General features: G+C 40.8%; 1 protein-coding gene across 2 annotated transcripts in view; it reads right to left on the bottom strand.

Annotated features, from left to right (window-relative positions):
- The window catches only part of cep135 (centrosomal protein 135), a 170,138-nt gene that overhangs the window by 125,712 nt on the left and 31,695 nt on the right, over positions 1–12,731 (bottom strand). For both annotated transcript variants that reach the window (XM_041201763.1, XM_041201754.1), the window contains exons 5-6: positions 8,799–8,940; positions 5,402–5,486 (exon numbers count right to left, since the gene is read on the bottom strand). In XM_041201763.1, coding sequence (XP_041057697.1) covers positions 5,402–5,486; positions 8,799–8,940 — 227 coding nt within the window. The remainder of the gene's footprint in view (positions 1–5,401; positions 5,487–8,798; positions 8,941–12,731) is intronic.

Below are 12,731 nucleotides of genomic sequence, written 5' to 3'. Positions count from 1 at the left end.
CTCCTACCACCAATGGAGACACACTCACCTCAGAGATAGCTAGGTTGTCATTTGCTACATGTAGCACACAAGTGAGCAGGTGCTGGTGATAGAGTCCCTGGAGAGGGAAGGACACAGCAAGCAATGATCAACTGGACCTTCAACCACCCAAAAGAACAAAGACAGCAAGTGCATGGGAACACCACCGCCTACAATTTCCCCTCCATGTAACACACCATCCTGACTTGGAACTATAGCACCATTCATTCACTGTTGCTGAGTCAAAATCCTGGAACTCTTCTTAACAGCACTGTGGGTATAACCAACACCATATGGACTGCAGCGGTTCAAGAAGATAGCTCACCACACCTTCTCAAGGGCAATTAGGGAAGGGCAATAAATGCAGAACCTTTCCTGCGATGCCCAGATCGCAGTAATGAATTTAAAAAATGCTAAGCCTCAAGAGCCATCCACAGAAAGGATACTTGTAGAGCAGTATGCATTTTTGACAGCATTTCCAGAGGCAGTGCATATCCTTGGAGAAAGACAAAAGGGGTCAACCTTTGGCATGAGTATGATGATTTGTGCTACTGTTCACCTCCTTGCAAAGAGTGGGCATCTGATTGGAACATCAGCTGTGCCAGGCAGCAGAATGTATACCCAGATCAATGGCCTACACGCTCAGGCTGCCACTTTGTTCTCTCCAGCTCTTGGCTAACAGGGAAGTACAGATGGGCAATGAGGGAGAAGATGAAGAAAGGGTACATGGAAGCTGGGACTCTTCTCAGCATGCTTCTGCTTCTCATTTCTTGCTTCTCCCCACCACAACCATTCTGTCCACCCCCCCCACAAACATCTCAGTCAGGGGCCTATGTGGTGTCTTCTGACCCCATGAGAGAATCTGCCACTGCATAGGTGCTGGTGTGGCAGTCTTTGACAGGGCCCTCATGGCTTCCAAAATTGAGACGATGACCACACAGACATCTCATCTGTCAGAGTCGGGGGGACAAACAGCTTGTCACCAGCTCAGCTGAAGCTACGGGTTTGCACCTCATCAGAGTAATTGTAAGTGGATGAGAAAGACATAAGAGTTGCACAAGGTGATTCACTGTGGGTGTATAAACAATTTTTGTGGTATTATGTTTACATTTCTTTCAATTAATCAAACACTTTATTTGTACTGCTCATTCTCCTGGCTCCTACCACATTCCAAATACATCCCGAATTCCACTTAAACAGTAGCCTTCCAGTGAATAGGTTGATCAAATTGGATGACAAGAAAGGGGTGTGAATGTAACGGTTGGATTTTTGACTGTGGGAACGATTGAGGCCCACTGCCTTATGGTCTCCAACACTCAGAATAGTTTAAAAATGCCTGGACAGGATGATCACAAGCATCCCTATCCAGCGCAGGGCACACAGGTCAAGCTTGAAAGTGTGAGGGCTTATTTTCCACTCCATGTTAAGTTTAGGGTGGTCTGCCTAGTTTTTGATGTAACGCTGGTTAGAAGTGCACTAGGTCAACTGCCCTTGAAGTTTCAATCACCTCGAGGAAGCAGATCTGTGCACCCTGCGCTGTGGATATCGATATCACTATCTTTGAGCCGAAGCTCTGTGTTCATCCATTCTGTCTTGCAGAGTGGCATGTGGCTGCAGAGAAGGCAGCTGCTATTGTTGTTGCTCCTGCTAGGGTGACTCCTGTTGCTGCTGGTATTGCTGTGGCTGCTCTCTTGTCCCTCATCAGAGGTTAATGCTACAGCTGCATAAGCTGCTTCCAAGCTGCAGTGATGGCTCTCAGCCGGGAAAGTTAGATCAAGATGAGTAAAGTCCAGGGTTCAGAAAACAAGTGTTGTGAGCACAAGCCTTTCGCATAAGCAAGGCTATGCACTTTCACGCCTGTCAGTTTCATTAATCAACAGCTCTCCACTGCGCTCTCATTGTTTTGACACTGGTGAGTTCCTTCCAGCTCAGGAAACCCATGCTCTGGCTTTTAAAGTCAGAATCCTGGTTTAAATCCACAATTAACTGACTAGTTAAATAACTTACCCAACGGCTCCATGGGTTATCCAACATGCCTCTAAATCTGCCCCAGTAAAAGTGGGAAGTGGATGGGATCATTTTCGGGGATTTGAACCCCTACCCCTCCCATCCTTTGGTGGCTAAAATTCTGCCCATTCAGTTTGTGTAGCTGCCATTCATAGTTCTTCTGCGCAGCTTTCAATTAATTGAGTTCCTCTCAGAAAAAGAAAGATGAAGGCAGTAACCATTGAAACACTTTACATTTGACTATCCAGATTACAAAATGATTTTACAAATTATCTGAAGATGACATAAGAGGTGAAGAAATGCCTCGTTCATGTGGAATTCAGCAGGTTACATTATATTTATGCCTTCCCCTTACAATTTTCTTCCTTGTATTGCTATTCTTAAAGCAATGACTAGGGCAAATATGTGAGGGCTCATTTTCAACTCCATGTTAAGTTTAGAGTGGTCTGCCTAGTTTTTGCTGTAATGCTAGTTAGAAGTGCAGTAGGTCAACTGCCCTTGAATTTTCATGGTTAACTTATTTGAAAAGATTCAAAAAATAAAGACAGAGGCGTACCATTAACAAGTGGCACTGCCTTATAGAATCATAATGGCACAGGAGACCGTTCAGCTAATCAAGTCCATGTCAGCTCTCTATAGAGCAATCCAATAGTGCCATTGCCCCGCAATGTTATTTCCCTCAAGTGTCCGTCCAATTTCCTTTTGAAATCATTAGTTGTCTCCACTTCCATCACCCTCAAAGGCAGCAAGTTCCAGATCATAACCACTCGCTGAGTAAAAAGGTTTTCCTCATATCTCCCCTGCATCTCTTGCCCAAAACCTTAAATCCCTAGTCCTTGTACCATGAAGCTAATGGGAACAGTCTTTGTTGTTTACCTTATCCAAACTGTCACAATTTCGTACACCTTCATGAAATCTCCCCTCAATCTCCTTTCCTCTGATGAGAACAACCCCACCTTCTCCAATTTAATCTTGTAGCTTAAGTTCCTCATCCTCTGAACCACTCTGGTAAACCTCCTCTGCAATCTCTCAAGGGCCCTCACATCCTTCCTAAGTTGGCTATTTGGTCTGCTTGATGCACTTGAATAGCAGGACATTTTTTCTTTCTGCACCAACCAATTGCCTCATTGCTGCAAGATAATGAAGCCGCCGACCTTGGAAGTCATTCTTATGACAGAAAATATTTTGAAGGCAGCTGAGAGCTTTTTTTTGTAAAAAGTATAAACTTTTGAGCTGTGTAACTGCAGCAACATTGACAGGAAAACTAAAGAAGCCGACTATAGACGGGGGATTTGAAAAATAAAGCAACACAATTGTGCAAACGTTATAAACGGATTGTTGCTACTTTCAACAGACCCGCACCCAACCTCCAGCTATAAGAGGACCCAAGAGGATAGATACTACTGATAGAAAGTTGTTGCACATCCTCATGCAGTTTTCCTTGTGATGTACAGGTTGGTACAAAATAGTTATATACTGGGCTGTGATTTAGATATACTCAATAATTCATATATTTTCTTTTAATTCCCGATTGTTCACATCTAAACTGAAATGTAATGTAATTTTTACCTGCTTCACGCTTAGAATTTATTCCAACATTACCTAAAGCTTTGGCAATTAGCTAAATCTGAAGTTTGATGAACATGTTAACAAGTGCCTCACAGACTAACAATTTTTTTTATAATACTGTGCATGTTTCTTTTTATGGACTTTGTAAAACTGTGAAGAAAACTGGTGTTAGCTGCTCTTGGAATCTCAAAAACTTCTTCCTTTGTTTTCAGAGTAGATGAAGTAACATTTTAAAAATGGTTATGGTCTGCTCTTGACGTAAAAGCTTAAAAGTACGGATTTCATAAAAGCTAGAGATGTTTGTTGGCCATTGAAAATCTCTTGTTAAAGAGGACACTGAAAAGAATACTGCAGTGTATTGCAGAATTCTGAGATTAGACTAGAAGACAATGGCTCAGTACCATCCAGTTGGTATTATATATAACATGCAAATCAAGCAACAAGACTCGAGTCAGGTTTCACAGATTCACAGCATTTTAACAGCACAGGAAGCCATTCGGCCCATCGTCTGCAACAGCACTACAAGTGAGCATTATGAGCTAGTGCCATTGCCCTGCCTTTTCCCTGTACATTGTTTCTATTCAAATAATCATCTAATGCCCTGTTGAATGCCTCGATTGAAACTCCACCACACTTCCAGGCAGTGCATTCCAGACCCGAACCACTCATTGCGTGAAAAAGTTCCTTCTCACATCATATTTGCTTCTTTGGCAAATCACTAAATCTGTGCTCTCTCGATCTGGATCCTTTTACGGGCGAGAACAGCTTCTCCCTATTTATTCTGTCCAGCCCCCTCATGATTTTGAGCATCTCTATCAAATCCCCTCTTAGCCTTTTTCTCTCCAAGGAGAACAGTCCCAACTTCTCCAATCTATCCTCATAGCTAAAGTTTCTCATCCCTAGAACCATTCTTGTAAACCTCTTCTGCACTCTCTCCAATGTGTTGACATCCTTCCTATAATGTGGCACCCAGAACAGTACACAATATTCTAGCTGAGGTCTAACGAGTATCTTATGTAAATTCAGCATAACCTCCTTGCTCTTGTACTCTATGCCCCTATTAATAAAGCCCAGGATGCTCTATGCTTTATTAACTGCTCTCTCCAACTGTGCTGCCACCTTCAATGATCTATGCACATATACACCTAGGTCTTTCTGCTCCTGCACCCCCTTCAAAATTTCACCCCTTATTTTATATTGTCTCCATGTTCTTCCTACCAATTTGCCCATTCACAAAATTGACTCTCATCACCTCAAGAGAAAACACCGAAAAGGCTAAATTAAAACTCTATGAACATTGTTCATTCAATCTATATATAATTATTGTACTATATAAGCATTTGTCAAATTTTACTGAGCTTTACTTCCTCCATTTAACTGGAATACTTTAGCTATACAGTATCAACTTGCCTCAGTGGTAATATGCTCACTGTCAGAAGGTTATAGGCTTAAACTTCTCAACTCCTGGATTTGAGCATGTATCTGGATGGGCATTCCACTATATTACTGAGGAAGTACTACGTTGTTGGAAGTGCTAACTTTTGGATGAAGCAGTAAAACAATGCCCTATTTGCCTTTTAACTGAGCTTCAAATTGAAAAGGCACTTCGGGTACAATACAAACTTAAGTATTTTGTGACTGTCGTATTGAATGGATTTTTTTAGAACGTAGCAGGACTTTGCTAGTAATCAGTTCAATAAAAAAAATCAAGATATATATTTGTCACTTTAAGAAGCGATGCCTATTTGTTTTCTTTTAAAAAAGTAACAAATATCAAAAAGTTTATGTTCAAATACGACCATCTCACCTGCCTCCGGAATTTTCTCATCCCACGATCTGATTTTTCTAGTTCATTCTTCAGCTCATCAACTGTAGCTTGCAGATCCAGTATTCTGGAAAAAAAATCATCAAAATTCACAAGTAAAGTTCAAATAAAGATTATCTGTCCTTCTGAGATGAACAAGAATATACAGGAGAGAACACAAATTCAATTAAAAAAATCAAATGAAGAAAATAGGGCTTCTAGAACAAAGGTGTACAATCTTAAATTAAGTGCTGGGCCATTTCATGAAATTTCCAAGTTCTCTCTCAAAGGGCTAGATGAAATTGTTATTAGGTAAAGGTACAAGGCATAATGAATCAAAGGCAGGCAGATAGAGTTGAGGTACAGATCCAATGTGATTTCCTTGAATGGAACAGGCTTGAGAGGCTGAATGCCTACTCCTGTTCCTTCATTGTACTGAAGTCAATACTTGGACCAATGAGTTAGGAACACATTGTTTGCTGTACAATCATACCACAAATAATAGAAATCAAACCTAACTAAATCTAAGCAAATGTTAGAAAGCGGCTGTCTTGTCAAACTTTTAATTAACATTAGAATATAAAATAAAAATATATATATTTCCATAAGAATATGGAAATATATATATCCATAAGAATATGGAAATAAAGCATTATGCAGAACAGAAAAAAAAACTGGGGCCGCATGTAACAAAAACAAAGCCAATTCAATTTTGCCATTTTAATTCATGACATCAACTTAACTGCATTTGATAAGTGAAGTTTAATTGAGATAAATGATTGCATCACATTAATTTTACTATCTCTCCCAAAGTACTTCCAATCTACTGCAACATCAGCCATGGTAATCAGATTGCCAATCTACAGAACAAGATGTTGCCATTTCATTATCACACTGATAGTTAATCTGCATGTTATTCTTTTAGCCTGCCCATACACAGTCCATTCATCTCACCTTTTCGTTCCACGTGGCCGCTTCCTGTGCAGCATCCTTTCTATCACTTGTCAGAATTATCAACATTCAGTCATACTGCACTTGTGTTGCCAATTGCACTTTTTCAGCTGTGACATTGCATGAAGGAAGATATTTTTTTCAAAGATCAAAGTCTACAGTCCTGCCACAGCCAGTTGTGAAGGGTGGTGGACAGTTAAGTAACAGGGGGAGGCTCCAAAAATATCCCCATCCTCAGTGATGGGGAAACTCCAAACATCAGTGCAAAAGGCTGAAGCACTTGCAACCACTTGCAACCATTTCAGCCAGAATTGCCAACAGGATGATCTATTTTGGCCTCCTCCTGAGGTCCTCAACATCACATATGCCAATCTGCAGTCAGTTTGATTTACTCCATGTGATATCAAGAAATAGCTGAAGGCACTGGATACAGTAAAGGCTATGGGCCCTGAAAACATCCCATTCTGAAGATTTGTGCTTCAGAACTAGCCTTGTCCCTAGCCTCGCTGTTCCATTACAGCTACAACACTGGTATCTACCAGACCCTGCTGAAAATTGCCCAGATATGTCCTGTCCACAAAAAATATGACAAATCCAAAATCAGTTAATCTGCCCTATCAGTCTACTCTCAATCATCAGCAAAGTGGTGGAAGGTCCATCTAGAGTGCTACCAAGCTGTACTTACACAGCAATAACCTGCTTATTGATGCATAGTTTCGGTTCCACCAGGGTCACTCAGCTCCTGACCTCATTACACATTACACAATCATGGACAAAAGAGTTGAATTCCATAGGTGACATGAGAGTGACTGCCCTTGATATCAAGGCAGCATTTGACCAAGTGTGACATTTTTTAAATTCATTCGTGGGATGTGGGCGTCTATGGCTAGGCCAACATTTATTGCCTGTCCCTAACTGCCCTTGTTCAGAGGGCATTTAAGAGCCAACCACATTGCTATGGGTCTGGAGTCAAATGTAGGCCAGGCCAGGTAGGGACGGCAAATTTCCTTCCCTAAAGGACATTAGTGAACCAGATAGGTTTTTATAACAATCGACAATGGTTTCATGGTTGCCATTAAACTTTTAATTCCAGATTTTTTATTGAATTCAAATTCCACCATCTGCCGTGGTACGATTTGAACCCAGGTCCCCAGGTTATTATCCTGCATTTAGATTACTAGTCCAGCGACAATACCTCTATGCCATTGCCTCCCTTAATCAAGGAACCCTAACAAAATTGAAGTCAATGGGAATCAGGGGAAATCTCTCCTTCAGTTGGAGTTATACCTAGCACAAGGGAAGATGGTTGTGGATGTTAGAGGTCAAACATCTCAGCCCAGGATATCGGTGCAGGAGCTCCTCAAGATAGTTACTTGAAGAATTCATCTGACATACACCCTCTTTTTCTGTTTCATATTTCCAACTTCCTCGTCATCCAAGGAGCTCTGGCTTTAATTCCTCTAACTTTCTCCCTTGTAGAATGTACCTGTACCTGAAGCATCTCCTCCTTAAAGACCACCCATTGTTTTTTTGCAGTGTTTCCTCTGTGTCTTTTACTCCATTTTATCCTGGCTAGATTCCTTCTCATCCCATTGAATTAGCCCTCTTTCCAGTTAGAAATTCTACTTTAGATTGTTCTTTACTCTTTTCCATTATTAGCCTAAACCTTTTGATACAACGATCACTGTTACCCAAGTGTTTCACCACAGACACTTGACCCACTTCATTTTCCTGTTCCGATCCAGAAATGCTTCCTTTCTAGTTGGACTGAGAACATACTGATCAAGGACATCATCTTCAGCCCATTTCAGAAATTCCTCCTCTTCCTATCCTTTAGTCTAATATGATCCCAATCAATATTAGGCAATTAAAGTGTCCCAATACTCTATGGTTTTTGCACATCTCTGTGATTTCCCTGCAAATTCACTCATCTATCTTTCTCTCACTATTTGGAGGCCTATAGAATACTCCTACTTTGATGTTGAACCTGAGAAAACCTATAAGCACAGAGACCCCAAAACTAGAATAATGTTATTTATTAATTACTTGTCTTTCTGAAAGTACCCATTAATTTGTATTGTTTTTAACAACTTGCAGTTCTCATTCTCCATCTATATGCATGTAGGTACTACATACTCCACTAACCAAAACCTGTGGATCATTCGTCAGCAAGTCATTTCTGGAGATTCCACTCTGCTGGACTGCTCTGTTGAACTGAACTCATGTCAGCTCAGAATCCCTGATTTTGCACTCGGAAGTGGGACACTATCCACTTTATCCATATTAGCTAGGCTTTGATCCAAAACAATCATCTTGGACAATCACAGGCTCCAGTTTAAACCTGCAATCTAATGTCCTATTTCACTGCCTTAATAATAAACTACTTTACCTGTCTTTGTTAAGTTCTATATGAATTCAGTTGGTCTGTTCGGTTATGAATTATAAATACCTATTATCAGCCACACTCAAGAGGTCCATAAAATAAGGATCTTCCATATGGATTTGTGGTGCTGATGCAATTCCAGATGGAGGAATTGGCTGATCAATTTGCATTCGCTGTCGGCGAAATGGGATGGTGCGTTTTCTACCACCTGCAAAAGGAAAAAGATATTTTATTTTGCAATAAATAAATTGAGATTCACTTTTAATGTCCAGTTCTCTTAGTTTTGTACTGTACTTACGTTCCATGTTTGACACTGCACTAAGATTGATTTGCTAGTTCCAATTCCTTTAATTTAATCTGCAGCTTTGAAATAACTTTGTTGGTTTAAATAAACTACTCCAATACTGATTATTCTTCACATCTCTATAGTTTGACAACATTTCGACCCCAATCTCAATAAACTTCCTCCACACAGGAGTATACAAAATTCTTGATAACTGGGTTACACGGGTCTATTTGTTCTGTGATGTCATTATGTGACCTAACTTTCTGTGATGCAATATTATTTGCTGAGCATTAACATGACTTTAGTGTAATTGTGATGGCATTACTGCAAGGTCACATTTTGTTAGTCTTTCTGATCCATATATTTATCTACAATCTTCTACATTGTAATTGACCAGGATTTACAGAGTAGCACTAACAGCTCATTAGTGCTCCTGCTATCACAAAAACTAATTTCATCAAGTCAATATCAAAGCTCTGCAGTGACAAAAATAGTGAAAAAAAGGTCACATACCAATAATTTAGTGGTAGGGTACAAACTTTCCAAAGGATAGTCTCAGGCTGCTTACTACTGTACAACTGAACTATTGGCCTCAGGATTGCAATGCCACAGAGGAAACCGTCCATGGCTCCTACCTTAATACTTATCCAGTAAATACCATTGGAAAAATGCATATATAAAGGTCTGCATGTATGGATTTGTGCAACAGATCTCAGGTTTGGGTGTGATGCCCCTATGGTAAAAAAGCTTATTTAGGTGCATATATTGGCCAGTTTGGTGAAATACTAAAGGCTGAATCACCACTTTCAGGAGAGGAGTGAGAAAATAAATTGCCAACTATTACAGAAAAGTTCCATTTCTCCTGATACCCTTCTATTGCATATTAGGCAGAAACTTATTCTTGTTATTACAGGAACTCAAATTAATGCTGGGTAATCATCATGCCATTAATCTGCACACATAGGGACATAAGAACATAGGAATTGCTGGAGAAAAAAAAGGACCCAGTCCAGCTGGTTCATCGTCTACCATTCTTGACATTTATATTATCTGATGATAATGGAGCTTTTGACAAACCCTCACAACCAACCTCGAAACAATCAATAACAGATCCAAACAAGTTGGGAAAAGCCCCATTGGTGGAAAGCTTTGGGTGAATCATGGGTGAAATTTTCCCAACTTCATTCCTGGTCAAACAGTGGAACTATTAACAGGTTAGGAACTAAAATACTTTACCAAGGCTCTTTAACTGAGCCACAGTATTAGCGTCCCACCTCCGGGTTCCTCAGCCAATTGGGGAGGGCAATTGGGCTGACATGCTGGATCTGTCAAAGGAAGGATTTCTCGTAAAGGGGCCAGAGCGTGGGTTACACTGGCTACAGCAACCACAGGAATGGAGAGTAGACCTGGGAAGTCTGTTCCCTGGGTGTCTCACTGTTACCCAGAGCTCCTGGTCTGAGGAACTGCAGTGAGGTGAGCTCGCCCAAGAATAGAAGAGGGCAGCTTTTCCAACCAAATAGGCATGGGTGAAAGTGGCTGAGGTAGTCAACAGCAGGGGTTTGGTGCCTCCAACTTGGAGACAGTGTACCTAGAGTATCCAGGACCTCAGCAGGACTTCATAGTGATATTACACTTTTAGCTACCAAACCTCACACTCTGGCTTTTCCCTGCACAGCACTCCTCAGGACAACAAACTTTGCAGCTCCACTCATTCCTCTCCCTTCAGGAACCTCTTTACACCCCATTTGAGTGCCAACACGCCCTCATCTTATTGCCTTCTTGCACCGAGGCCTCACAGTCAAGCTCAACAAATATTGCCCTTCTCTCCTCTCCACAGAAGTGATTACAAATGCTCAAACTTCTGTTTTCTCTCCTTACAGGAGAAAAGAGCACACAACTTGGTGAGAGGTAGACACCCAGGTTGGGTGGTCCTCCAGTGACAGGCACCTTGTCGACCACTAGCAATGCATGCCCACCTGCCCCACTGAGAAGGAGATCCTGTTCCAAAAGGCTGCAGATGTCAGCAGCGACCTGCTTTACAAGCCTGAGCCTCTGAGGCACTGGTGCTCAATCATGTCAAGAGAGTTGATCATAGGATTGCACAATATATGGCACAGAAACAAGTGAATTGACCCAACAAGTCCATGCTAATGTTTATGCTCCACTCGAGCCTCCTCCCATCACTTCTCATTTAAATCTACCATCGAAAAAATCTATTCCCTCCTCCCTTATATGCTTGGCTAGTTCTCCCTTAAATGCAACAATACTATTCATTTCATCCACTCCTTGTGGTATCGAGTTCAACATTCTTACCACTCTAAGTAAAGAAGTTCTGAATTCCCTATTGGGTTACTTAGTGATTCTCTTATATTGGCAGCCTCTAATTATGCTCTTGCCCACAAGAGGAAACATTCTCTCTGTATCCACACTCTCAAAACCTTTCATAATTTTAAAGACTTCTATCGGGTCACTCCTTAGCCTTCTTTTTTCAAAATAAGAGACCCAGCCTGTCAATCCTTTCCTGATATGTATACCCATGAATTTCTGGATCATCCTTGTAAATCTTCTCTGCATCTTCCCCAGTGCCTCTATATCATTTACATAATATGGTGATCAGAATTGCACATGGCACCCTAAGCATGATCTAACCAAGGTTCGAAATAGGTTTTGCATAACTCCCCAACTTTTCAATTCTATCCCTTCTAGAAATAAAATCTACTATTTGGTTTGCTTTTTTATGGCCTTGCTACTCTGTGGTGCAAGCTTTAGAGATTGATGCATTTGTACTCTGAGATCCCCAAAATGTACTACCTCACATTTATGTATTGATCTTTATTTGCCAATTATTTGTCCATTCTGCAAGTTTATTAATGTTCTCCTGTAATTTGTTGCGGTCCTCCTCTATATTGATTATTCCCCCTAATTTTCAACAAATTTAGAAATTGTGTTTTTAATTTCAAAATCCAAATTGTTAGCTTAAGTTGTGAACAGCAGTGGTCCAGTACTGATCATTGTGGAACACCATTTCCCACTATCTGCCACTCTGAATAATGACCCTTTATTCCAGCCTCTGCTTTCTGTCTTCAAGCCAGCTATCAATCCACATTCTGACCTTATTGGTCTATTATGGAGCACCTTATCGAAGACCTTTTGAAAATCCAGATAAATTACACCCTCTGCATTACCATCGTCTACTCTCCTATTACCTCCTCAAAAAAATTCAAAAAGGTTGGTCAAGTGTTACGAGCCTTGTAGAGGCCAATAAATTTTCAGGTCATGACAGTCCTGTTGACATAACTTTCCAAGAGTTCCTTTTTAAATGGCCAACCAGGACACCTGGTTTATGACCACTAATACCAACACTTTTAGGATTCAATCCCTTTCAGCTTGCTCGCAAATTGCATCATCAAGAGCTACCTGAATATTTTCTTCCTTCTGCCAAACAGAAAATTGATTTATTTGTAGAGAGCTGTGCTTGCTTCCCCTCACACAAATTCTGTGTTCTGAATTGTCTTTCAAACTAAAGAGACATTTCACAAAAAGAAAATGGAGGCTTTTCCCCAAAGAGTAAGGGGTCATCACACAAACAGTATAATATCTCATTGCTTTAAGAACATAAGAAATAGGAGGGATAGGCCATTCGGCTCCTCAAGCCTGCCCTGTCATTCAAAATATCACGGTTGATCTGCTCCAGGCCTCAACTCCTCTTTCAT

Source organism: Carcharodon carcharias, chromosome 1 (assembly GCF_017639515.1).
Source record: "Carcharodon carcharias isolate sCarCar2 chromosome 1, sCarCar2.pri, whole genome shotgun sequence".
Taxonomy (NCBI): Eukaryota; Metazoa; Chordata; class Chondrichthyes; order Lamniformes; family Lamnidae; genus Carcharodon; species Carcharodon carcharias.
The sequence above is the reverse complement of the archived record's forward strand: the minus strand, read 5'-3'. Positions and strand labels throughout refer to the sequence as shown.